The following is a 27,165-nucleotide window of genomic DNA, read 5'->3' on the forward strand; positions in this document are numbered from 1 at the left end:
CCAGGTTATGGTTTTTGCCCCCAAAAACTCCATGCTCTCGACACCTGTGGCTAGCCTTAGGTCCAAAATCCTGAGTGTAGTCCCAGCTGGCTGGAATAAAGACATTCAGTTGGCTCTAAACTGGGTCTGAGTTGCTGTGTCTGGTGGCTCCCTATATCAGCATTTCCCCCCTTCTAACTAATAATAATTAAGAATGTGTTGCAGAAGTCTCTGTTTGCATATTTCTGTACATTTAACTATTCCAATTAACTTTCATTTTGATCTTGATGCCTTTCAATTTTTTTTTTTTTACTCAGTTTGCATCGTATAAATTTAAATCTCTTAAGAAAGGCTGGATTAAGAACAATTCTTTCTGTAGTCGGTATAATTTCTGTCCGTGTTTTGTGTTTTCTCTTATGTTTAAATATCTGTACACTGAGCCTCCTACACAGAGGTTACTGGGACGGGAGCTGGAATGAAGCCACCAGCCACCAAACTTTACCATTAGTGCTTGCCTGGAACAGTGGGAGTGTGGAAATACGTGTGACAAGGCAGGAACCAATCACTATTTCATTTCCAAATTAAGTTAACCACCTGTATGCTGATCCGATAAGACTTTTATCTGTATTTTCAGGGATGGAATTCATTAAAAGTTTAAACCTGTCTCAGAGCTTTGTGGAGATCAACTTGAGCTATCCAGAGACTTCTGGCCAACTCCTCAGTTGTTGGACTCTGGGCATGTGTACATGCTGCTCACAGATGCCTTACATTATACACCAATTTCATGAGAGATCTCTCAGGGAGTTTTGAAATTTTCAGGGCAGATAGGCCCCCTCTCTTGGTTAAGTCTTAACTGTAAACCTACAGATTCACCCAGCGAGCCTCCAAGTCTGTCGCAATGAGCACTTTGGAATATGATGGCCATGTAGCTCTGGCTCCCTGGCAGCTCTGCAGAAGGCTTGGCTAAGAGACTTGCAAAAGTCCATGATTTCCTGGTGAGCCAATGCATGTGACACAATAGAGTGAACTGCAGACCTTTAACACCAGATGTTAGTACAAAGCTGGAAACCACGGCTCTGTCATGGTTATCTAACCCACGGCCTGCAAACCCACCAAAGCCTGCAAGTCACCACCTCTGAGCTCTCCTCTAATCCTCTATTTGCTGATACAAAATCTTTTTAAGACATAATCGACAATCATTACCAATGCTATCAATCTTAGGGATTTCGGTTAGATACAAAGTGATACATTTTACTGTGGTAAAATAACAAGTAAGGCTTTCTGATTTATCTTTTCTAAAGACTTAAAAAAAAATTGAGTCATGTTTGTTTCTCTTGTGTGTGTGATCTTGTGTCTGACTGGGGAGCCGGTCTTGCTGTGAAATCTCAGAGTCCAGCACTTCATGCCTCAGTTTGCTAAAAACAAGCTGGATGTGGGTGTACTGAACACTACAGACTGTAGGGTCCAGAAAACAGGGTCTGAAGTTACACACACACACATACACATAAATACATATACACACATTCACACATACATACACACATATACACACATACACACACATACACACATATACATACATACACACACATACACACACACATACACACACATACACACATATACATACATACACACACATACACAGACACACACACACAAACACACACACACACATGCACGCACTGCCAGTGCTCTGTGACCATGAAGAATGTCACTGGGGCATTGTTTTTAAACCTGACTCCAGACAAATCAGAGCTACATTTAAATGACCCTCCCCTCACTTAGCGGGAGGATCTGAGCTTTTGGTCTGCATATATTTGATAGCAAAGAGAGGAGGGTGAGAGAGGCCTGTACCCAGCAAAACATGGGAGAAGCACCACCGTAGAAACAATACCTCTGTCAGGAACAACAACAACAACAAAAAAAAAAAAACCACTGTTCTAGATGAACACAAGCAGTACAAGAGACAGGCCCCTCCTCGAGAGAGCATCCAGCTCGACCCCCCTCTTGCCTGCCCCCTTTTTCTTCCCTCCCCACACTCTCAACCATCAAAGCCAATTGCACAAAGCAGTGCAGAAGACCAGAACAGGTCACTGAATGGGCAAGTGAGAAAGGCCCATGGAGGCCAACCTGTCCAACTTCCCAGGTGATGGATGAGGCTACAAAGCCCCGCAGGAATCAGCAGCTAGCCTTGGCCACACAAATCAAGGCACTGCTGATATGAGAAGCCAGATTTCCTGGCTCTGTACCAGAACGTTCTTCCTGAGCACACGCAGGATGTAAAGAAGTTTTGTTACTCAAGTCTCTAAGCCCAGGACTTCTTTGCCCTCAAGAGATTGATCCTATCTGCTTCTCAGAATCATGTCATCTCCAGAGACACAGAATTAGCAATGCTGATCCCTTCTCCACCTTCCCACTATTTTTTCTGTCTTCACCCCCCCCTTTCATATTACTGATCTTTTCTCTATCCTTTCCTTCCTTAGCATAAATCCTATAGAGCAGTGAAGATCGCACACCTACCCCCAGGGAGATGAACTCTGTTCTTGCCTGTAATAGCCCAAACTTGGCCTGAGGTTTTCAAAGTCAAGGTTGTCAACGTAAATTCTAAATATATTTTTTAAAAGGGAGACTCATCAAATAATCTGATACATTTATGTAAAATTAAATTTGCATTTATTTTATTTATATTACCACCCACACCACTGACTTTCAAGTTCAAATTTGTCCCCTATGGTTCAATATCTTACGGTAGGCTGTGCGTGTTTGTTTGGTTTTTCATAAGACCCAAATAAAACTAATCAAATGTTTGTCGCACAATTCTTTTGCAGTATCTGTTTATAAATGACCTTTTAAATTTTGAGCCAAACTTTCCAAAATTGACCATTTCTAGTATTACACATGAATCCAATTGGCTCATCTAATTCTTGACTCCAGTGCTAATAAAAAGGACATATGCTTTCCCCAGGCATATAAAGGAAAGAGAGGGGGTGAGGTGGTAACAAGAGGGAGGTGGAGAGAGAGAGAGAGAGCATGGGGGGGTGAATCAAGGGAGAGAGCTAGTACAATGTAATAAAAAAATTTCCTCAGTTAGTTCCTAATTAAAAAAAAAGAAAGAAAGAAAGAAAAGAAAACATCAAAACACCAACAGTGGCAAAATGTTTACTGAAAGTTTCTAATTTTTTCAAAATGATTATAAAACAGAAGCAAGCACTCTGAAGCTGCTCATTGTGCATGACAAGCTCACCTTTTCCTAGGTAGGGAGGTACAGGAAATGGGACGTGCTACAATATTTGTCATGGGTAAAAGCTCTGGGCATTAGGCTCTGAGATACACATTATCACATTGAGTACCACTTAGAAAAAATTACCCGAGGCTTAGAAATCAAGACCAAGTGGGCAGGGGACACTGACCTATTAACATTATCCCAGCCCATAATATATCAAGGCCACATAAGGATTAACAAGTGCTTTGTTACAAAAAGTAGTCCTGTTTGTTCAGCAATTGAGTGTGGACCAAAGGAAAGAGCCTAGAGAGCCAAAGGCTGATTTTGGAAAACTAGAAAGACACCACGCTTTATTTTACTTCCTTGCAGATACATTGGCTCCCTGGGCTGTAGTTTTACTTGCTTTCTTTCACACTTAGCAACTTCATGTCCTTGAGGACATCCCCATTAGGCACTGATGTCCCAGGCCTGGGTGTCTCTTCCCATTGCTCTGCTGTTCTAATGAGGAGCTAGCCAAAGCCTAAATCGTGCATGCATTCATATGAGAATTGTGTTTCTAATGGTTGGAGAATTTGTGCTTGATGGCCATGGACCACATGAGGTAGGTAATAAGTACATCTTCATTTTGCAGAGGAGGAAACCAAAAGGCACACCACCTCCCCATTGCAGAGGGAAGTGGCTGTCAGCAGCAGTTTGAACACGGAGCCTTATAAAGGATATAAACCAGCGACTCGCCTATAGATCCCCCAAATTGGGCTGTTCCAAAAATCAGCTTCATCTATCCACCTACCCGTTTAGATGTTTGAGTTATAAACACGACAGCCAGGCACTAAGAGGAACTGAGTCTTGGTGGCCTGATCCCGAGGAAATACCCGCAGAAGAGATTGCCTATTGACTTGCTTCCTTTCAGTTCTAAGTTTTTAAAAATAGGTTCAGTCAGCAGCGTTTGCCTGTGGCCTGTATGGAACACTATCAATAAAAAGTGGTGTTCTGCCGCTCCGGTGGTTCCACCTGCAGTCTGAGTAGCACGCAGCAGATTGCTACTGACCCTGTCACACAAGTCACGGAAACGTTAGGAGACATTAGGGGGAGCCACGCTGGTATTTTGCCCCTATGTAGAACAGTCTGAACACTTTCTAAATAAATCTGTCAGCCCCTCTACAGAGATACCCTGTTTCCCTGTTGTAAAAATAAGGAACTCCACAGGCTTTTTTATGCATTCTTCAGGCAGGTAAGTAGAGGCCACAACTCGAGAGAGACTGACTCTCAATCCGAGAGCACCATACTGCACACTTTGAATTCTGCAATTGCATCTGGGAAAGGCAGCTCTTCACATACATGGTGTATCTGTTGAGAGTGCTTTCTGCTTCAGATACACCGTTGGAATGTACCCTTTGACATACCCAGGGCCCATCCAATGTAGATGCTAATTTACAAGCTTTTTTTTTTTCCATAAACAAGACTCAAAGTTCAGATCGATTGGTGTTTAAGTTAATAAAAATCTGTACTTGTCCCGAGAGGCCTTGGTTCACGGAATCACAGATTGGACCACGCCCATCTGGCCCGGTTTCCTGCCGAACACACCAGCCTCTGACAGGCGTTGGCAGCTGGAGGCCACAGATTTAAGTTAAGCAGGGCGAGCTGTGCTGCTCTTGGCCCCAGCACAGCCAAAGCTCAGCCCCAGATGAGGTGAAAAGACGGCTTTGTGGTTCAAGTCCTCTTGACTCACAGTTTCACTGTCTTATCATGACTAAAGCCGCTCACCGCGTCTGTGCTTTTCTTACATAAATTTTCAATCCAGCTCGTGTTATTATAAAGTATCTTTTCCAGCCCTGCTGTTGGAGCTGGACTTTTAGCTCGCATATTTTTCCCAGATGTGATGAGCTCGCCATAGCCCTCTTGGTGAGCAAATGCGTATCCCGACCTTCTGGAGCTTGACCTGCGGGTCTGGGGCCTTCTGCTTCGGATGGGTCTTTCCTTGCTCTGAGCCTTCTGCCACCGGCGGATCTGGGGAGGAAGAGAGCCACAGTGCAACAATGAATCCATCATTATAATGCAGACACTCAGCCACTGAGTAAAATCAAAGACATTTCTGATACTTACTGAAGAGTCTGCCACGAGAAAATATTCACCTCCACTCCCAAAGAAGCTCCAAGCCTAAAAGCCATGACATTCTCCACCCCAAAGATAGCACTAGGCACTAATCAGTTGTTTTTTTTTTTTTTTATTCCTATCAAGAAATTCTCATGTAAACAAGAAATATTTGAATAGATGTCATTACTGTCTCCATTTCATTGGACATATGATGAATTGGGGGGCGGGAGTGTTTTGCTTTGTTTTAGTGACAGGGCCGGGAATAGAGCCCAGGGTCTTGCGCATACTTTTGTATAGGAATATAATGTCTATAGTCCCAATACCCACAGTCTTTCACCTCTCTTGCCCTTTTAGAGGCTGTCTGAGTCCTGCAGTCACTAGTAATTGGATTAGGAGAAAATTTTGGAAATTAGAGTCAGAATTTTCTCCTTCTTACACAAGGTCAACTTTCAGGGTTTTCATTGTGTGTGTGTGTGTGTGTGTGTGTGTGTGTGTGTGTGTGTGTGTGTGTTGTATAAACACAGATGTGTGTGGCCTTTTACAGAACATCCACAAACAGCCCCTCCACCCGAGGCTCAGGAAACATTGCTGAAGAGGGGGCAGAAAGAGCCAGAGGAACAGATTCCTGTTGCTAGCTAATGTCCCCAAGACCTGACAGGGGAAATGCACCCATAAACCTCAACAATAGTTCTCAAAAAAAATTAAGACCTAAACATCATTTGGGTGGGTTTCCAACATATCTCCCTGTGAATGTGACCCAAGAAGATGGCCAGAGGTTTGCATAAGTGCCCAGTTCTAACTTTCAGGTCTGAAGATGCTTATTAAACAAAGCATGACAGTCATCCTTAACACAAGAAGAATGAGCCATCATCAGATTGGATGCAGCTCAGAACCGACACCAGAGGACAGACACAAGTGACCCTGTGAATCATTTCATACTCTACCCCCAGAACGTAAGGAAAATCACTATAAGAAAAGCCCCACCTTGCCCGGCATGGGTGCACTGGAGAGGCAGAGGCAGGCAGATCACTGTGAGGTCAAGGCCAGCTTGGTCTACAAAGTGAGTCCAGGATAGCCAAGGCTACACAGAGAAACCCTGTATGGAAAAGATAGATAGATAGATAGATAGATAGATAGATAGATAGATAGATAGATAGAAAGAAAGAAAGAAAAGAAAAGCCCCACCTCAGAGCCCTTGGCAATACTGATCTGGGCCCACTCCCTCCAGAAACATGCTCTCTTTCTTTGTGGGGTGATAGAAATGACTCCTGTCCTCTTCTCCCTGCCCTGGGTCTCAGCCTGGCCCAGCATGGCTTTGTTTGTACTGCTCTTCCCATGAGCCATTGAGATCTAGTCCACTCTATGGTCTAGGTTCTTTCTGCCCCATGTTCCTTCTGTTTTCCCTCTATCTTTGTAGTCCCAGTCCACTCAGCATGCTGCTGTTCCCTTTGGAAATATGCTCAACAGGTAACACGGCTCTCTTATTTCCCAAGCCAACACTCTGTTTCTACGCAAGCGATGAGACCACGTCACATGACTTGTTTGGATCCCTTGTATGGTGCCCGTTGCTCTTCCTGTAGCTTGCCCTTCTCTTACAGCAACCTTACTCCCACAGGACTCCAGTGAGTCAGGGGCAAAAGTACTTATAATTCATCGCTGCGTACCCACATTTAGCCGAATACACCTCTCCTCACTGACATTCAGGACTAGTGTGTTTAAGATGTTCCATCTACTCTGTCTTGATGCTGTGGACCTATGGGAACTTCCTTAGTCGTTTCCTGTGTATCTGTCCGGACAGAGAAGCACATCAGCACATTGTTTCTGAGAGCCAAACACCGGCCGTCCTTCAAGTACTTACGGTATTGCAAACCTACCTGATCGCTCAGGCTTGGGTATAAATACATCTTCAGAAATCTGAATGCCACCACGGGCATGACTGACACCACCACTATCAAGAAAACAACAAGCCAGACGAACTTCTTGCTCAGAGAGTGCCGCGCATTTCCTACCGTTAGAGAGACATAGACACCCTGGCTATAAAACACTGAATTGCTTATGTGATCATGATAATTACATAAATCAACTTACAATCATAGTGAGTTTTATTAATTCGATAGACAACTACATAAATTAAAAGAAAAATCTTGGAAGCTATTACACAAGCCCAGGGGAACTGCTAGCCCGATGAAGCATTCTCTCATCTGAGCAGCCTTCAGCTTTGCTCAAGTCTTCCTTCAGCCCCACTGATCCAGCCGCAGATTAGAATTTCTGAGTAGCGGTTTGAATGCAGGCCTATTCTCAAAGGATGGCCTCATCGACTGCTTACATTGTATCTAGCACAAGGGTAACCTTTGAAATTCTAAGCAACAACCCAGAAACTTACTATTTCTTTGATGTTCTCTTCACCCTGAGCTAAAGATCTGAGGAGACCCTGGGGGCAAAGAAACTCCTGGCCAAGTCTGAAGCTAGCTTCCACACTCACATATTATGATTTGTCTAATGAAGGCAGCAATGGGAAGACAGGCAGATTCCATGGGGCACCATCCCTGTCCCTGTCACTCTGTAGGGATTTATCATGACACCTTCAGTCTGCCAGATCTTCATCACAGTGTGCCCGGGTCAACACCATTCGAATGAGCTTTGGGATGAGAGCTTGGTGGCTTGTTGGTATGTCTGCTTTTTCTGCCTTTGGAGAGTAAATCTACCAAGGAGCGGCCAATTCCAGGCGCTGTAGGCCAATGGCAGAAACAAACTTGATTCAATCAATTAAATGTCTTTCCGAGCTCCCTGAAGCTCATCACCCACAGACAACACTGAGAAAAACAAGCTTCACTCCTCCCTGCTCCTGGTTACTAGAGAAAACCCCAATGTTGATCTAACTTTTTAAACTTTCTCTGGAACTCAGTAATCAATCCTCGGAATGGCATGGGCCTCACTTGAGACAGGTCAGTCCGCACACAAACTACACTCTCCGGGGGAAGCAGTCCATTCTGCAGGTTAGAGTGGTCATCAGGACTGGAGACACACAATGTTACACAAGCAAATGAGAAGTGAAACTTATGAAACAGTTCTAGAGCCTTCCTTTCCTGACTGGCTTGTTCCGATGACTAACCAACATGTCTCTGTGTGGTTGGGATCTTTTGGTAAACAATGTATTAACGTAGGGTTACTGAGCAAGACTCTTAGGATGGGAAGAGGTCACCGTATGTGTTAAGAAGGGACAAAGCTGAACAGCAGTGCCTGCACATGGCAGCTGAATGCCAATAGAATCCTGGCATTAGGGAAGATGACCACGTCAGAACTGATCCTATGAACTCAGTTAGTCTGACTCTAGACTGAACTCTAGACTCTAGTCTAGAACTCTAGACTGAACACAGATTAGTCTCGTGGGAATTGCTTTCTAGGCTGAGGTAATCAGAGAACGGATGTGGAGTGCTGTGCTGCCTCCCTGAGCTCTGGAGGGTTGCTTTCTGTTGAGGTGAACTCAGAACATTCATGCTCTTTACTCACCTGCACTACAGAATTCCAAACTTCTCGGAAAGGGTTAGTAGTTGTTGTGTAAAAGTCAGTGATGATGCCAGAATCATTTTGAAGTGTGACCCTTAACACGGGAACACTGGATGTGTCCTCTTTGCTAAATAATGCAACCTCCAGGCGTTAAGGAATCTTAGGGATTCCTTGCTGCCACATCAGACATCCACATTCTCCCATGATGCCCCCAAACATAATCATCAAGTCACAGTTTCTTGAATGATAATATTGTGGTGGCCAGTTTCATGTCAACTTCATAAAAACTAGAGTCATTTGGGAAGAGAGACTCTCAGTTGAGTAGATGCCTTCATAGGTCTTGCCTGTAGGCAAGTCTGCAGTGAATTTGCTTAATGAGTGGATGATATAGGAGGACCCAGGCACCGTGAGTGGATCCACCCCTGAGCTAGCCATCCTCGGTGTTATTGAGCAAGCCAATAAATTGTGTTTCTCCATGGCCTCTACATCAGTTCCTGCCTCTAGGTTACTGCCTTGAGCTTCTGCCCTGACCTCCTTTCATGGTGGACAGTGATCAGGACATGTAAGATGAAATAAACCCTCTCCTCCCTGAGTTGTTTTCTGACATGTGTTTATTACAACAATAGAAACCCTCACTAACACTCACTACCATTAGAGTCAATGTTTATTTAACCAGGATCCATCCTAATACTTTTCATGTAGTAACTCATTTGATCTTCATTTTTTTTTTTTCTATTGAAAAATAGAAACAGGCTGATCTCTGTGAGTTCAAGGCCAACCTGGTCTACAAAGTGAGTCCCAGACAGCCAGGACTACAAGAGAAACCCTATCTCAAAAAGACCAAAAAACAAAATAAAATAAAATAAAAAGGAAAGAAAATAAGTAATTAATAACCCAGTTCACAGATAAACATTAAATCATAGAAAGAAAAGAAAACTTGTTCAACATCATACACAATTTGTTAAATTGTGGAGCTGATATTTAAACCCCCTGACTATCCAGCCTTCTCTTCCAGCCACTTCTAGAAGGATATCCAGAAATCTACAGATGGTACTAATTTGTGCATCATTTCTCTTTTATCTAAATGCAGATAAGATCTATAGGGTAGCCTTTTGGTGGTAGCCTGGTATAAGGAAAGGTGGGTATTTTGTCCTCTTTTCTGTGTATAATAAATAAACTTTTCACAGGCTGTACACTTGTCCCAATATACATATTATGCCCCTTGTTTTCTAGGTCACACCCTACTGCATCTGGGCTGTTGGAGCCTATAAGTTTTATCTGGCAATGAAGAAAACAGTCTCTTGGGACCTGTTTCAAGTCTGTAAGGCTTCCAGTGCGAGTCAATTCCTAGAGAAAAAAAGGATTATTGACCATTTCTAGCCCCACACAACACACACACACACACACACACACACACACACACAACACACACACAAAATAAGTTACAGAGACAACGAACTTTCCAAGTGACACAAGACCTCACAAAAGGTAGGCTCACTTACCAACAAAGGGGAACTGGTGGGGGAAGATGCCAAAGATACCATTACTGTGCATTGCCAGTAAAATGGAGAAATAGGTAGCAATACTCCCCCAGATGAAGACGTGATTAACCGCAGTCCAGTAACTTGTGTCCAAAGCTATCTGAAAATAAAGTCAAATGCAAAAAGAGGAGCTTTCAGACATGAAAAAAAAAATCACTGTACACAAAAGCTTGCTTCCAGGTCTGCCCTGGAGCATACAGATGACTGGGGCAACCACACATGGCACCACGTCTGCACACACACAGGAGAGAGACAAGTAGCTAGAGCTTAGGTGCATGGGCAACGGTTTCTGCCAAGGCCAAAACAGCCTCAGGAAGGGCAATGTTAAGGAGCTTGTTTTTAATGTGAAATAAACAATAGAATGGTTTTCTAAAGTCAGTTCCTAAGTTGCTATCGAAATATTTCTATTGGGAAAAAAATCTTGTAGTGGGCTAGTGCAACATTTTATGAGCTCTGTGTAAATTTTATAAGTTTTTTTTAACATGTGTGTTATTTTTACCTGAATATTCTAACTCATTCTGATGACCTTGTTCGTAAGTTACTCACATCACAGCAAAGAAAAATCTTTGCCTCTTTTGTTATAAATTCATGGTGGTCTGGAATGGGTTCTCTAGTCCCTCTTCCCTTCCAGTGTCTTGTGTAGCAACAACAATGTTGCTTACATGGCAGAGGCCTCAGAAGAAGTGCAGTGAAGGACTGTAGACTCCTTCTCTACCTAAAGGGACCCTGTCTGCAGCATAAACACACCGCTCTCTAGCCATGGAAACACCTTCCCCTCCCACTGTAGTTCGCTGCCCTCTGAAGTGTTGCAGCAGTAAAGACATTGGAAGCAGAAGAGATGAACTACAGGATGGGTGTACCTGAGGAGAGATACCTGAGGAGAGCCGGCTTCCTTCCTGGTCAAGACGTGTCAGTTATCTAGGACACTACCAGGCCACTAAACCAAAACCTTTAATGCAGTCTTCCACCACCGGCCAGCTTGCCACCAGCAAAAGATAAAGCTTGGTGTATGTTATATAAGAAAGAAAAGAAATCATAATCCATGTGAAAAGACCCTCCTAAAAGAGCAGCTGTCTCCCACTGAAATAGAACTAATAAATGTGACAGAGAAGCGCTACAGCAACAGCTAAGCATCATGTGGCCTCCTAAGAGAGCACAAAATTAACCTGAGGAAAGAACTCCACTGCTGATTTTAAAACTTGAACAGAAAACAGGAATTACTTGTGTTGAGAGCTGAATTCATATCCTGGAACAAACAAATGCAAATGAGAGGGAACACAAACTAAGAAGTGGAAACCACTTGTGAATCTGTAGGTGTGGGATTTGAGAGCCCAATATACAATTAAATAGGATCTTTGAACAAAATAAAGGAATAAATAAAGAAGTGCCAATCAAAGATATGTTTAAAAAAAAAAAAGTGCCCCTAGGCAGCAGTAGCCTTGATTTTTAGACTGAAGACTGTTCAAATCTCAGGCAAATTAGTGCAAAAAAAAATCACATTCTGGTGGCATTATGGAATCAAATAAAGAGCATAAACTTTTAAACCAAAAAGGTGCTGAGTGGAAAGAGTCAACTGACATCAATCTACCACGTGAAACGGGGATATAGCAACGTAGCTATGCAGTTGGCAAGGGGTGAGGGTGGAGTGGGAGGAACTCTATTTCAAGAAAATGTGGGGGGGGGGGGTTTAAAATCTGAGAAAAATAAAACAGTCCCAAATTTGCTTCATTGGAGGTGGATTAAGAAAGACCTAGAACAAGATAGCAAAATGTTTGGTGATAATTAAACCTACTTAGAAACTCCACTTCACCCCATTTAGAATGGCTGAGATTAAGAAAGCAGATATTAACAAATGCTAGTGGGGTTCTGGGGAGAGGGAAACCCTTATTTAGTGTTAGAAGGCATGCAAACTGGTGTGGCTACTACGGAAAACAGTGTGGTAGTTGTGCAAGAAAACTGAAAGTAAAGCTATTTGATCTAGCTGCCCTGCTCCTGGGCACACATCCAAAGACTTGACATCCTCCCACAGGGACACCTGTACATCTGTGATCATTGCTGCTTTACTCAATAGCAGGACATGGAAACAGCCTAGACAGCCATCAACTGATGAGCAGATAATGAAAATATGGTGCATATGCACATGAGTTTAGTTCAGTTGTAAACAAAAACAAAATTATAAAACTTGTAGGAAAATGGACATAAGTTGAAAATATTATACTAGGTGAGAATTCAGGCCTAGAAAGATAAACTCTGCCTGGCCTTTCACTTGTGAATCACAGCATTGCATTTTTAGATTTGTATGTTTTACTTAGGGTGTCTATAGACATCAAAAAGCGAGAAAAAATATTCATGACAGAGGGATGGGAATACATGTGCTATGAAAGCAGATGGGAAGAACAAATTTAAAGGAAGTTTGGATGGGGGTATGCTGTACAGGTGGACAATATTGTTCCCAAAAGACAGAAATTACTAAACAGTGTCATACACAAAACATCCCACTATGAGGTGTTGGCCTTAGATGTCCTCAGAGCCGCCCCCCTCAAAAACAACAACACAGACTATCACCATTGCTCTTGGTCGCCAGGCATCCCTAGATGATGGGACTCTATTGTGAAAACACCACACACTTTGGTTGCAGGATGTGCAGATGTCAACTTCTAACTGCCCGAGGAACTTCCTCCCTGCTAGCTAGCCTACATAGTGGTACTATGACTGCTGGGTGAGAAAATGGCCTTATCCAGTGCCTGCGCCCTGCATGCTACAGTACAACCTGCCGGCCTGCAAACGGAATTTAGCCTAGATGTCCATCACCTGATGGACAGACAACGAGAATGGGATACAGGTCCAGGAGTGACTGTGCTCTACGAGGAGGAAACAGGAAGACAGCAACCCCTTCTGATTCTCCCTATAAGTCCACAGCCCATCTCCTCCCAAGGAAACAACATCAGACAATGCAAACTGCAGAACATTTTACAAACTATCTGACCACCATTCTTCTAAGTCATCACAGATGAGGAAACACCACAGAGTCATGAGAGGTCAGAGACTACAGCAACATGACACCGAAAAACGCTGTGGAATCTTGTGTTGTTGTTGTTGGTGGTGGTGGTGGTGGTGGTGTGTGTGTGTGTGTGTTTATGTATGTATACATATGTGTGTGTGTGTGTATTTACTTAATACTAGAAAAGCTAAGGAAGTCTGAGTCACTCCTACAGCTTAAGTAACAATTCTGTATCCACGCTAATGTCTTCTATCTGACACAGGTGTGTCAAGGCTCTGTGTGGTCCTAACAAGTCAAGTTGAGCAGACACAGGCACTGTCCTTGAAGTCCATAAAGTGTCAACTCTTCTGAAAAATCTACAATTATTTCAAAGTAAAACATTCTTTTAAAATTATTCGCATTTAAATCATGAACTTAATAAAGATTTTCTAGTGTACATCAATTATTTCCCAGGCAACCAAAGGCTGTGGATTTATTGTGAACTAATTCAGAGTAATGGTCTGTTACCCATGAGGCCTGGCTAAGAAGGGTGCTTTATACTCATCAGCTAAAAATAATCTATTTGGGAAGATGTTTTTGCAACAAGTTAAAAAGAACATCAAACTTCCATATATCTTTGGACCCAGAACTCCCCCCCCTTTTATGAATACAGCCTGGCCAGGCACTGTGGCGCACACCTTTAATCCCAGCACTTGAGGGTCAGAGGCAGATGTATCTCTGTGAATTAGGAGCCAACCTGGTCTATAAAGTGAGTCCAGGCCAGACAGTGAGACCCTGTCTCAAACAAACAAACAGATAAAACACCAATAAAGAACACACTTTAAGGCAATAAAGAAGCTTTGTAAATTAGCTATATGAAAGTTTGCTGGTTTTCATAATGAAAAGAATAGAAGTGATCTAACAATGTGCCCTGGCTGATAAATGACGGCATGTTCATATGCTGAAGTATCACAGCTACGAAAAGGGACATTTCAGAGAATAATCCAAGAGCAAGATACATACTCATTAGATAAAGTGGAAATAAAGTTATAAGATTACACAAAATTGATTTATATTACTTTTTTGCCCTGTTAACACCAGTATGGGACTGTGGGTGGGCGAGTTTTAATTTTTCTCTATACTTCTCTGTTCTTTCCAAATTCCATATATGTGCACTTATGGCCTAAATTCTGTGTGGAGTTTTCCTTCAGGGCCTTGCTTTTGAAGACTTCTGAGCATCATGAGAGACCACAGCCCATGGCTGGATCAATCATCCTAGGCTCAGCACAGGGTACCACCTCTCAGGCTGTTTGAAAACCAGCCATGGACGTGTCTGAGACTGTAGGTATAACCTGGAAAAGCAAGTCAGTTTTAACTGTTCTTTTCCAATGGTTGGACACACGCTGACAAACTCTTTTCTGTGATAGAATCAGTGGAGAGAACGCTCCCCAGCAGTTTGTGTGGACCCTGACTCACCAGCATCTAACACAACTGCGCTAAAACACAAACCGAGGCAGCTCTCAGAACACCAAGGACTCCTCAGCCGGAAGTGTCTCCTTAATCTGCTGTTTGAATAGAGCATTGAGCCTCCTGAATGATTTTTTTTTTTAATGTAGTGCCAAATAAGTTCCGGTTGTCACTTTAAAATCTGGGACTTATTAAGTCTGAAATTATTGGAAATGTTTGTTATCCTTGGAAATGCTTCTTCTTTAAACCCAAAAAAGGAACAATAGTATGACTTCCTTGTCTTTATTTTTCATATACAGTGTGAGACAGGGTCTCACAAGGTAGCCCAGCCTTGAGCAATCCTCCTGCTATAACCCTTTAGTGCTGGGATGACAGGTATGTATCACTCTGTTAGGCTATTTTTTTTTTCAGTACTGGGCCTGAAGCTGGTACCTTGAGCACATTAGACAATTATGCTACCATTTCTATTTATACACAATACCTAACCTAATTAACTGATTGCTATATTTTTACACACTCAAAGGTTATAAACTCCTAATGCTAATTCACCATATCTTGTTAGTTATTAAAGATTATTGATTTCATTTTAAAATGTGCAGTTAAAAGGACAATCCTGGGGCTGGATCAATGGCCCAGTGGATAAAGCACTTGCCGGGTGTGCAGGAGGATCTGAGTGTAGGTCCCTAGCACTTGTGTAAAAGCTTGGTATCGCCAGTGCTGGGTGGGCAGAGATGGCAGATCACAGGGGCCTAGCAGAGAGCCAGTCTAGTTGAAATGGTGGGTTCCAGGTTTGGTGAAATGTCCCGTCCCCCAAAAAAAGTAGAGATGTGACTGTGGAAGACATGCTGATGTGAGCCTCTGGCCTCCTCATGCATGGACCAAGGTGAGTGCACCTACACGCGCGCGTGCGCGCGCGCGCACACACACACACACAGAGACAGAGAGAGAGAGAGAGGGAGGGAGTGAGGGAGGGAGGGAGGGAGGGAGGGATGAAGGGAAAGAGGGAGGGAGGGAGGGAGATGGGGAGGGAGAGGGAAAAATTCCTTGTATTCTCTTAGGCTTTACTCCATGCCCACCACCTTAACAAGCAGAATCAGCTGGTGGTGAACTTCAACATATGGAAACCTGTCACACCAAGGCAGAAGTAGTGCTTTAAGGAACATGGTTACCTGTACACTGACCACAATGACCAAAGATGTGGCCATGGTCACGGCAAAGGACTGGTAGTCAGCAATGTGCTGACCATCTTCTCCAGCCACATTGTGAAAGGCCCCATAGGGAATGAAGAAAAGGGCTAACGAGGTGTAGATTCCATGTGCCACACAGATGAAAAATCTCCGCTTATTAAAAAGTAGATTCAGTTGTCCTGGTTCATAGAGCTGAGGACAGTCCATGCTGTTCTGTTCACTCACATCCTGTAAACAGAGTGTAAATTCAGGGGAGGAGCACTGAGGAAGAACCAGAGAGGCCCTGTACTCCCTACCCCCAGAAAGAGATGAGGTCATTGTAAGCACACCCTTTTACCTACTAATCCTTCGGTGATGACAAGACATTATCTTGTTTTTATTCCCAGAAGGACCCACCCAATTATAAATTGTCCTTATCTTTCCATCAAGAGACCTCCATCCCCAGGAGAGAGACAAAGGAGAGGTCACACAGATCATGTATAGCCGAGCCAGGACGTGACTGTACTTGAATGCAGCTATTTGAACTCAAATCAAAATGTGTTGTCTACGTCTTCCACAGGCTGCTGTGGCTGCTCCCTCTCGGAGGGATTCCAGCTCCAGGATTCCAGCACATGATGTATAGCCATGGACCAGAAGGAAATTGCTAATGCATTTTGGGGGGGGGGGGTAGTAATCAGGAGAGGGATGCAGAGAGATGCAGGGTTGGAACTGGCAATTTGGGGAGGAGGTGAGCAGAGACTGAGAAAATCCCATGTGGTGTTCAAAATAGGAAGCGGGAGGTGGGGTGTGCTGAAACCAAGCACATAGGATCTGAGCACTTCACTCAGTGTGGACTGAGTAGTAAACGTCAAGGGCTCAGCACAAGAGAGCCACACAGAATAAGAGGCTCCATATTTAGCAGCCACCAAGCTCCAGAGACAACTTAACTGGTTTTTCTAACTCTAATGAATATATGCATCGATGAAGCAGATTCTGCTTTTCTGGCTAGCTGCAAAATGATGCCAGTACCACAGCGTGAGCATCAAAACCAAGGCCAATACCAAAAGGATGGCCAGCATAGGAGACTGGACAGAAACAAAAGCCAGCCAGGCAGTGGTGGCGCATGCCTTTAAGCCCAACACTTGGAGGCAGAGGCAGAGGCAGGCAGATCGTTGTGAGTTTGATGCCAGCCTGGTCTATAGAGCTAGTTTCAGGGCAGCCCAGGCTACACAAAGAAACTCTGTCTCAAAAGACAAAACAAAACAAAAAAGAGAAGACCATAGATGGAGAAGTGGCAGCCATGATGTTGAGGTCTGGGGGGAGATCCAGTTCTCTTTCCTCTTTGTTGGATGACCCAGACTACACAGGATGGGGTTCCATGAATCCTGACACAGCCTCTTTAAGAAGTCCTCGCTGAAGAAGCTGCTGGAGACCTGTCTGGTGACTGGTATGGTTACCTGCACACAGTGCTGAGCCGAAGGCCTGTCAACAGGTTTTGGCCATGTCTTGGTTTCTTCATCTGCAGAAGTCCAGGTAGTAATGCCTCCCTCACAAAGACCACTGACACAACTAAGAGGTGCTTGTGCAGAGCCCCTTTTCACCTATTAAATAGTCAATCATCTATGCTAACCCAAAACGTGAATAAAATGATAATACTCAGTAATGATAGTAAAATGTAGCAGCCCCAATTCAAGGGAGCTTGTGGTGATCTTAGTTCTTACTGGCTGGCTGGCTGACCGATCTGTAACTAGAACGCCCTCACCCACCAGGGCTTGCTTGACTTCAAGACAAAATGAGTGACACCACAGGTGGTCTCTGTGGCCTTCTAGGCCAGCATTCATGATTTCTGCCATCAGCTTAAGGGCCAACCCAGACAAACCAAGAAAAGAGAGGAACAGACTTGATGGTAATATGAGGCTTATTGTGTTTTCAGTTTGCTTTGTTTTGCTTTGCTTTGCTTTTTTTTTTTTTTTTTCCAAATTGCACAATAACTGGTTTGGGTTTTCTTTTTTTTCCCAGAACTGCCTTATTTTTACTATTTGATTCCACACTGTGGGCAGCTACAAAGCCCCACGAAAAGAAACACTTGTAAACACCAGCACTTGGAAGAGCACATGCTAAACCCTTTACATCTAAGGTCTTTTGAAGTCAGTACTTTGTGCAGATGCCCTTTCTTGCATATGGACAGGAGACTCAGAACTGACTACAAAGTAGACAGGACAGAGAAGGGAGTGGCCTCACAGTGTGAAGATGTGTGTTGTGCAATCTATAGCTTTGGGCCAGAAAACGAAGCCGAGTAAACTGCTCTAATAACAGATCGGAGAAAATCTGGTCTCAAAAATACTTTTTTAAAAAACTCCCTTTTTAAAGTAATACACTTTAATTGTGCCATGGAAACTACTGGCTAGGCTTCCACTTCCCCACAGACAGCCAGACTTCCCCCTTTGCCAGGAAGTATGTTCCAAGCCAGAATGGACCATGAAGCACCATTTTTTTTTTTTTTTGTCATTGATTTCTCTCCCTCCTCCTGTCTCACACACATACACACTAGATGAAAGTCTGTGTTCTTTCTCTCCATGACTGAGGGCTTGTGTGTGCTCGCCTGTCTTAGTAGATCTCTTCTGGTCTGTGATGGCTGAGGAGGCTTCACTGTCCAGGGATATTTTATGTCCCACTCTTGTCCCCTCATTCTTCCTTAGGCCTGCATGGTTCTCTACAAACATAGCTAACGTAGCACTTCCCGGTGCATGAACTCAGAGACATTTTAATGTTTGAAGCCTGAGCAACAGGTTCACGAAAGGACTACTTGGCAGGGGAGCACCCTTCGGAATAAGCTTCATTAGAAGAAAGAGCCTCGTTAACTGTGCAAGGAAGGGGAAACGGCAGGGCTTGAAATGGGAGAGCATTAGGAGAGGTAGCCACTCCCAGGTCCCAGTGAGACCCAAGATAAGGCTTGCTCAGTCCCTGTGGCTCCTCCCAGAGCATCTCACCCTGCCCCTACGCTAAACTTCTCCAGCCCAAGGGGTTCCTGTCCCTTCCTTGCTTCTCGTTCCTGCATTACCCGCCATCGTTTCAGCCATGCACTCTCTTGGTCCTCACTTCCTCTTTTCATCCATTTGTCCACTCTTCTTTCCTCTTTCTCTTCTCTTCTTCTCTCACTCCCCCAATCCCCCCCACACACTTTATGGTCTAGTTCTATCTAGACTCTTCCAGATGCCTCTAGGAGCTCTCTCCTTCATCTCTATAGTAAAAGCCTTCTCCTCAACCATACCTTGGAGCGGCCATGTCCTCATTTTCATTCAGCCACCATATCTAGGATGATGAGAAGCTTCTTTTGAACAAGAGGGATTTTTTTTTTACTACTATAGACTCTGAAGGGGATGGCAGGAATTTCCATACCACATTATTTGGAAGGCAAGCATAGTTTAAAATCGTCTTTGTCCTGGGAAGTAGAGGAGGAAAGCTGGGCTCTTTTTTTCCTGCCAAGAATGGGTGTGCTCGAAGAGTCACAGAACTGGACTGTCAACTCGTGATGAACTGCAGGTCGCTGTGACCTGATTAGGGACGGGGAAGCTAGAGAATCTGCGCCCTAACATTTAATGGGGTGAGAAAGTAAAGACATAGTTACATAAGGAAGTAAAAGGCCTGTACAATGAAAAACTTTAAAACACCAACAAAAGGAGTTGAAGAAGACACAGAAGATGGACAGACCTCCCGTATTCATGAACTGCTAGAATTAGCATTGTGAAAATGCCCATCCTACCCAAATCAACCTCCAGATTCAATGCAACCTCGATCAAAATTCTAATGCAATTCTTCATAGAAATGAAAAAACATCGGAATTAATATGGAAGCACAGAAGACTCAAGATAGCCAGAACAGCTGGCAACAATAAAAACACTGCTAGAAACATCACCATTCCTTATTTTAACTTACAGTACTGGGCTATGCTGTTAAATGTTAGTACTGGTGAAAAAAAAAAAAAAGCACACTAATCAGTAAAAGAAAATTTAACCCCAAGATATAAGTCCAAATACCTAGATCCAACTGACTTGTTTTGTAAAGATGACTCAAAAAGCATTAAACGGATCTACCATGTGAACCAGGGCAAATATCTAAAGGACCCTACATCCTGCCACAAGGCCACACGTTTATCCATGTTCGTCACTGCTCTCTGCGCAATAGCCAGGAAATGCAAACAGCCTAGACATCTACCGGCTGATGACTCTGTAATGAAAATGTGATTCATATACCCAATAGAACTTTATCTAGCTGTAAAGAAAATTGAAATAATGAAACCTGCAGGTGAATGGATAGAACTGGAAAAAATATATGGAATGAGGAAACCAAGACCCAAAAAGATGTAGGCAATGTATTCTCACACATATGCGGACCCTTATCTTTGACTCTTTAGATTTGTGTATTTAACTTGGAATACCTGCGGAAGCCAGGAAACTGGAGAGGGGTCACTGATGTGGAAAGAAAGAACGTAAGGAGCAGGGATAGTGAGGTGCAAGTGTTGTGAAGGGATGAAGGGGACTGATGCACAGGAAGATCTAAGTGGGAAGGGATGGCAGAGGAGAGGCTGGGGAGAGGAATAACTAATGCCAGGATATTTTTTAAAGCTATATAGAAACCTACTATTTTACAAGCTTTCTACCCACATACACACTTAGAATTACCCTTCTTAGAGAAAAATACTTTTCCCAGCAGTCATAGCTGGCAAATAAAAATCCAAGTACTATGTATGGGATAACTCCCATTGAATCGTTGGTCAGGAGCATCTGGGAGAAGCCCAAGATAATAATAATAAAACATTGTCACCGATCTTGGTTGCCCACCAGACCCTGCTGGTGAGATTCTATTGCTGAAGACACCACACACTTTGGTCATGGAACATGGCGAGATCAAATTGATTCTGACCAGGACAATTCCTCCCTGTAGGCCAGCAATCACATTTCTAGAAGGTGCTATGCAGGTCGCCAAAGGAGAAAAGTCGTTAACAGTCTTATCCAGTTGTGAAATCCCCAGGCTTCAATAATGAACAGCCCGGCAAGATACACCCATGGGTGCAACAAGGGCACATATGTTATAAAAGTAATCAAATGCTTCCTGATTGGATAAGACTCAATCTATAGGAGACAACTTATGTTGGTACAGTACATCTGTCTAAGAACCCACGGCTGGTCCACTCCTCAGCCCTAGGGGTGAAGGTACTACTTTTATTTTGATACATGGACACAGAATCAAACTGATCTCTAAATATGTACTTCTACACCCATGGGTTAATGGAGCTCCCAGTCCTCACGAGAGAGGCTTCTTTGTGAAGTAGATGATGGTTCATACAGACACTCACAACTGGTCAAAGCACAAAGAATAATGTTTACAGTTCGCTCAGCCATTAACAGGAGCTCTATAGTGCATGCTTCACAAAAGGGAGAGGGCGGTGACAATATTGTAAGAGCCAGATGTCAGGGCAAGGTGGGAGGGTAGAGGAAATGGCTTCTGGACATGACATGGTTACTGCCCTCGTGAGCTCACAGTGACTATGGTTTTCTGTACAACAGCTGTACTTGATCAAGCCTGTCACCTTTCCAGCCTAGATAGGAGAGGGGCTCATGATGGCAGCTAATGGCTAGGAAGGGAGAGAGAGCCATTTTTTAATAATGCTTCCCCTGGTATGTCAGCCATGCTCCAGTGGGAGGCCTCACATCCATGTGTACATAGATGGGGCGATTCAGACTGTGTGGGTCATTTAAAAAGGAGAGATGGGGGATGTGACATTAAGAAGGACAGTGGGTCCTGCTCAAATTATGGCACCAGCCAAGGACAATATGAGCAGTAAACCTTGAACCCCTACCCAGATCTAGCCAATGGATAGGACATTCTCCACAGTTGAGTGGAGAGTAGGGTCTGACTTTCACACCAACTCTGGGGCCCCATATTTGACCACGTACCCTTGATGGACAGGCCTGGTGGCACTCAGAGGAAGGATAGCAGGCTACTGAGAAGAGACTTGATACCCTATAAGCATATACAGGGGGAGGAGGTCCCCCTCAGTCACGGTCATAGGGGAGGGGAGTAAGGGGAAAATGGAAGGGAGAGAGGGAGGAATGGGAGGACACAAGGGATGGAATAATAATTGAGATGTAATATGAATAAATTAATAAAATATATTTAAAAAAAGAAGGGCATGGGGGTATTGGGGTGCATCTGGGAAGACTTAGGAGTAGGAGTTGGGGCAGTTAATGTGATCATAATACATTGTGCGTGTTTGTGAAATTCTCAAAAAATTAATTTAAAATATTATATTTTTTAAAAAGATACAATCATGGTAATTTGAGAAATGCTGGACTTAAATGAAAGGCTAAAACTTCATGCATGGCTTCCCAGAACCTTACATCAACAGGGCAAGATGTGAGTCCCTAAGAACAGACAAGGCAAACTTGGATGGAGAACCTCTCTGGAGAAGCAGCAGGGAAGGAAAAGGACCCAAAAGGACATGTGACCCATACAACACTTCTTTGAAAAAAACCACATTCCTAATGATCTTCCCATGAATCAGCCTTCTACGTAAAATGCTTGCCAGCAACAGCTGAAAGATTCAACAGAAAAAGAAAGCAGCAAATAGAGCAAAAACCACGTACCTGGTCAAAAATTCCCATGGCTAGAACGGGTAGTGATGTATAAACGATGTTAAAAAGAGTGATGAACCACTGGTCATAAACGGTCTGAAAAGAAGTGACAAAAGAAGTGACACGTCCATGAGAAACACTGTCCACAGAGTGAAAACATCCATTGTCAGGGCTAGGTAGCTCAGAGGTCAAGGGCTGAGACCTGGGTTCTCCGAAGGTTCTGCCCCTGATGGGGGCTGCTGGTGTCTCTCACTTCCGTCTCCTTACCTCTAGGCAGTTTGCTTTGGCTTAATTTGTTCCTTGTTGTTTTTAAGATGGGGCCATAGTCACAAGGTAGCCCAGGCTGGCCTCAGATTTAAAGCTATCCTCCTGACTCTGGCTCCCACATGCTGGGGTTAGAGGCATGAACTACCATGCTCAGCTCTAGCTCAGCTCTGGAGTGGCATCACATCCCAATCACTGTGCATCAGTGAGGGCGAGATGAGCTAATGTGTGCGGCATACCAAAGCAACACACAATAGCACACATATGTGAGACACCAGACCTTACAGAGGATTACTATTGCCCTCTCAAAGTTCCTCATAGCTTATTACAAGTTCAAACACATGAGCTAAGTGATATACAAACAATCCACTAAAGTATTCCCAGAGAAACATAGAGATAAGCCCATTACCCCTAGACTCTGTTCAAATATTTTCTCAGGAGAAGCTTGGAGCAGAGGGAGCACAAATCTCATTGCTGCACTGGATGTAAGCAAGACAGTCAGAGCACCCCTTTCACATGCACACAGCAGGATGCAAAAGACAGCCTTGTCTAGGGGGTTGGCAACGCAGCACAGACAGTGGAATGCTTGCGCAGCATGCATGGTGCCTTAGATTTGATCTGTAGTGCTCTGTAAGCCAAAAGTAGAGGTCCAGGTCTCCAATCACAGCACCCCGAAGGTAGACATGGGGACTAGCAATTCTAGGTCACCTTCAATTACACAATGAGTTTGAGGTCAGCCTGACCTACAAAAGATTTTGTTTCCCCCACCACAAAACAAACAAACAAAATCTTTGCATGAGTCCCACCAGTGGAATAGAAATTACATGCCCGTTTTATTGATGTTATAGAAAAGTGGAGACTCTTTAAGAGTCTCTTATTTATAGGGATATGCAAACATTAAAAACCCAGACCTCTGGCTCCTAACCAATGACCATCCTACCGCCCCAATGGCATTTGTTCATTTATATTTCAATATGCATTGAGAACTAGCTATGCATCAAATATTAGGTTCTTTGTACCAATAATTCAACATGATCACTCAACTGAAAATTTATCAAGAACTTTGCATTGTAATGGCAAAGGGAAGATACAATAAAAAGTCACATTTTGAAGGAGGAAGCGAGTGAGTGAGTGAGTGAGTGAGTGAGTGAACGAGTGAGTGAGTGAATTAGAATACAGTAATTACCAGGGAGAAAAGGAGACAGGGATGTGAGAGGGTTATCAGTGTAACAAGGCGACTGAAGATGATTTCACTAAGAAGTGACACCACAGACAAAGTCTGAAGGAAGGGATTGAGAGAGCAGATTTCTAGCACAAGCTCACTCCCACGATCCAGGACAAGCTCCTGAGGCATACCTGAGACAGAACAGCATCGCATGCCAGGCAGGCAGCTGGCCTGTCACTGAGCAACCCAGAGATACCGATCAGGGGGATGGTAGACACCAAGAGCTAAGGAAGAGCCCAGGCATAGCCTTAAAATACCAGCATTTGGTGGGGCTGAGGCAGGGGGTAGAGGGAGAGCAAGCAAGTTTGAGCTCATCTGAGAGAACTTAGTGAAATGCCATCCCAGTAAATAAATAGATAAATTAGTTAATTAATCCCTACAGTCAGGGTTTCTGTGTGGTTAACTGGTTGAAAGCTTCAGAGGACTGGTACTAAGCTAAGAACAAACTGAAGGGGAGGGATGTAAGTGGAAGCAAGGGAGGAGTCTCCAATGGTGCTCCCAGTTTCCAGTGGTGCTCCCAATAAAAGAAAAACGGCTCTAGATCGACCTACCAGATTTTGAATATATTCTGAAGTGCAATTTCTTTGTGAGGAAGTGCTAAAGCATTGGGGAACTTTAAAATCAAACGAGCCAGCCACATTAAAGTGGGCTGTACTTAGTTACATAAACAAGACAACCCTTTCAAGTATGTCCTGCAGATGTAAATTATCTCAAAGAGAAACTATCCTGGTGTATCTTTAAAGGCTAACTCTGTTTTTTTTTTTTAAGTGTTCTGTGTCTTGGCAGCATCGTTTACTCTTGCAATGAGGATAGATTTGTTACAGGAAAAGACAAGAGTAGGCTGTTCCTCAGATGCCAAACGCCAACAGTGTTCCGTGCAGTTCTAGTGAACTTGACTAACATAGACCCTGGTGTGGCTGGTCATGGACTCGGAGACATTTTCAGCACGACTGGATCCTGTGGTGAGCGACAGGCACCCTAGCATCCTCGGTGTCCACTGGGTCTGAAGGGTGAACAGGATGGGAAAGGGCTAGTAAAGGTGTGAGGAAATGTGTGAGGCAGCTTCCTACCAGTGAAAACATTCTCTCCAGAAGGCAGGGAGGGAGAGGCACATGAAGCTCAGGAGGTAAACAAAATGTTACATGTCTGGAAAAGAATAAACTTGGAAGATTCTGGAAGCTCCCTCCGCCCCTAGCTTTAAAAAATGAGGAAAGAGCCTGCCGAGCTGAGCAGAGAAGAGGCACATTCACGCCGCCTGCAAGCTGTGCAGGGCACTGTAAGGTCACAGCTTTCATGGGTGTCAGCAAGTGGCTTTGTGATGACGCAGCTGTCTCTGTGTCATCTCTAGCCCTGTAAGTACCCCCTCTACCCCTACCCGTCCTGTTAGTGACCCCAATGAGAACTGGTTGGTTCACCAAGATGGACATTACTGAATTGGTTATTTTGGTCTGTTGTGGGCCTGTGTGCTGTGTCTCCCCTGGAAAACTCTCACACAACAGGGAGGAAATCTTTTATTCTCTGTGCATCTGGGCTGGTTAGTTTTATGTCAACTGGACACAAGCTAGAGTCATTTGGGAAGAGGAAATTGGAGACTCCTTCCTTTCTGCACCAGCCCTCCACCACCAACTCAGTCTTCAGATCCATGACGTCATCCTGTCCAATGGCCAGCACTCACCCCTCCTTCCTCTTCCTGCAGCCCCTTGGCTGAGGTGCCCATCCTCTGACTCCAGCCTGCTCAGCTTTGATTGATCCTGAAGAATCAACTTGAGGAAGGTGGCCAGTCTTCTAGGATGGATTTCTGAACTATTGCACTCCCATCCCTTGTAGAGAATTACGTCACTCATCTTAGGACCCGCCTTCCCAGGTGATGGGCACTGACTTGAAGCAGTTTGGAAGCCAAGAGCCTTCCTCCAACAGGCTCATGCCAGGCCTGGACTCCAGGCCACTTGTTAGTACCATGACTCATGGCATCTCAGTGCTTCCTAACACTGACCTGTGATTATAGGCCATGCTGGTGCCTAGCCCCACCCTATCAACCTGCCAGCTCCTGGAGACTTCCTCATCCAGGAGCCCAAGAATCTAACTCAGTATCTAGCATGTAGTAAGTTACAAATAATCTCATCAAAGGGTTTTGGTTTGGGGACACAGTGCTTGCCTAGCAATGACCCAGCCCCTGAGTTTGAACACCAGACACCAGTATTGGAAAAAAGAAAGAAAGAAAGAAAGAAAGAAAGAAAGAAAGAAAGAAAGAAAGAAAAAAAAGAAGAAAGAAAGAAAGAAAGAAAAAGAAACGAAACAGGAGCATGAGATGCCTCTTTGGAAATGCGTATCCTCAGGTTTCCTGTATGTTACAGACAGAGAAAGTCTGTATAATCTCAAAGAACATTTGTCTGCTAAAGAAAACACACGGGGAAATAAGCAGGAGGTGTACCCCTTTAGTTCCTTGGTTGTTGCTCTGCACAGTTAGCAGTCTCACTGGTAGGGCTGGGTGGAAGGGCCAAGCCTGACCATCAGCCCGTCCCAGGGGCTTCCAAGGGGCACATCTGGGAGGCAAAGGCAGGGGACCTCTCCTGCCTTGAGGAAATCAAAGCCTGTGACGCCATCGGGCCTCAGGGTTAGTCTCGCCCTCCTACCACTTCCCAAAATTTCACTGTATATTTTCTTATACTATTTGACAAACCTTTTCCAGGCTTGACAAGATAATTGCTTCCATATTACACAGGGTTTTCTTTCTTTCTTTTTTTTTTTTTTAAGATACACATCTCTGTATCTCCCTGACAATGATAAATTGTCATCAGATAATATAATCTCAAGTGCTCAGTGCCAACGCTTACACAGTTTCCAATGTGAATTTCCTAAACTGGGCCTCAGCAATTTTTGGAGGGACAGCTCATCTTTATTAAAGCCCCCGAAGGACTGGATGCTTTTAAAAATAAGTTACAGATATTAACAAGACACATACACACACTCACATTGAACTCAAGGAAAATCCTGTAGGCTGTTTCAATGGATCAGGGTAAGGTGTGCCCTGCAGAAAGAGCCATGCTCCAACCTTTGTCTCAGCTCTGCCAAAAAAAAAAA

The 27,165-nt window shown here is 43.9% G+C and overlaps 1 protein-coding gene across 1 annotated transcript in view; it reads right to left on the minus strand.

Annotated features, from left to right (window-relative positions):
* Nucleotides 1-4,218: 4,218 nt before the first annotated feature.
* The window catches only part of Atp8b4 (ATPase phospholipid transporting 8B4 (putative)), a 175,878-nt gene continuing 152,931 nt past the window's right edge, over nucleotides 4,219-27,165 (minus strand). The window contains exons 24-28 of the mRNA XM_051144911.1: nucleotides 22,608-22,691; nucleotides 15,964-16,209; nucleotides 10,309-10,447; nucleotides 7,174-7,304; nucleotides 4,219-5,212 (exon numbers count right to left, since the gene is read on the minus strand). Coding sequence (XP_051000868.1) covers nucleotides 4,931-5,212; nucleotides 7,174-7,304; nucleotides 10,309-10,447; nucleotides 15,964-16,209; nucleotides 22,608-22,691 — 882 coding nt within the window. The 3' untranslated portion in view covers nucleotides 4,219-4,930. The remainder of the gene's footprint in view (nucleotides 5,213-7,173; nucleotides 7,305-10,308; nucleotides 10,448-15,963; nucleotides 16,210-22,607; nucleotides 22,692-27,165) is intronic.

The sequence above is a fragment of the Acomys russatus genome, chromosome 4 (assembly GCF_903995435.1).
Source record: "Acomys russatus chromosome 4, mAcoRus1.1, whole genome shotgun sequence".
Taxonomy (NCBI): Eukaryota; Metazoa; Chordata; class Mammalia; order Rodentia; family Muridae; genus Acomys; species Acomys russatus.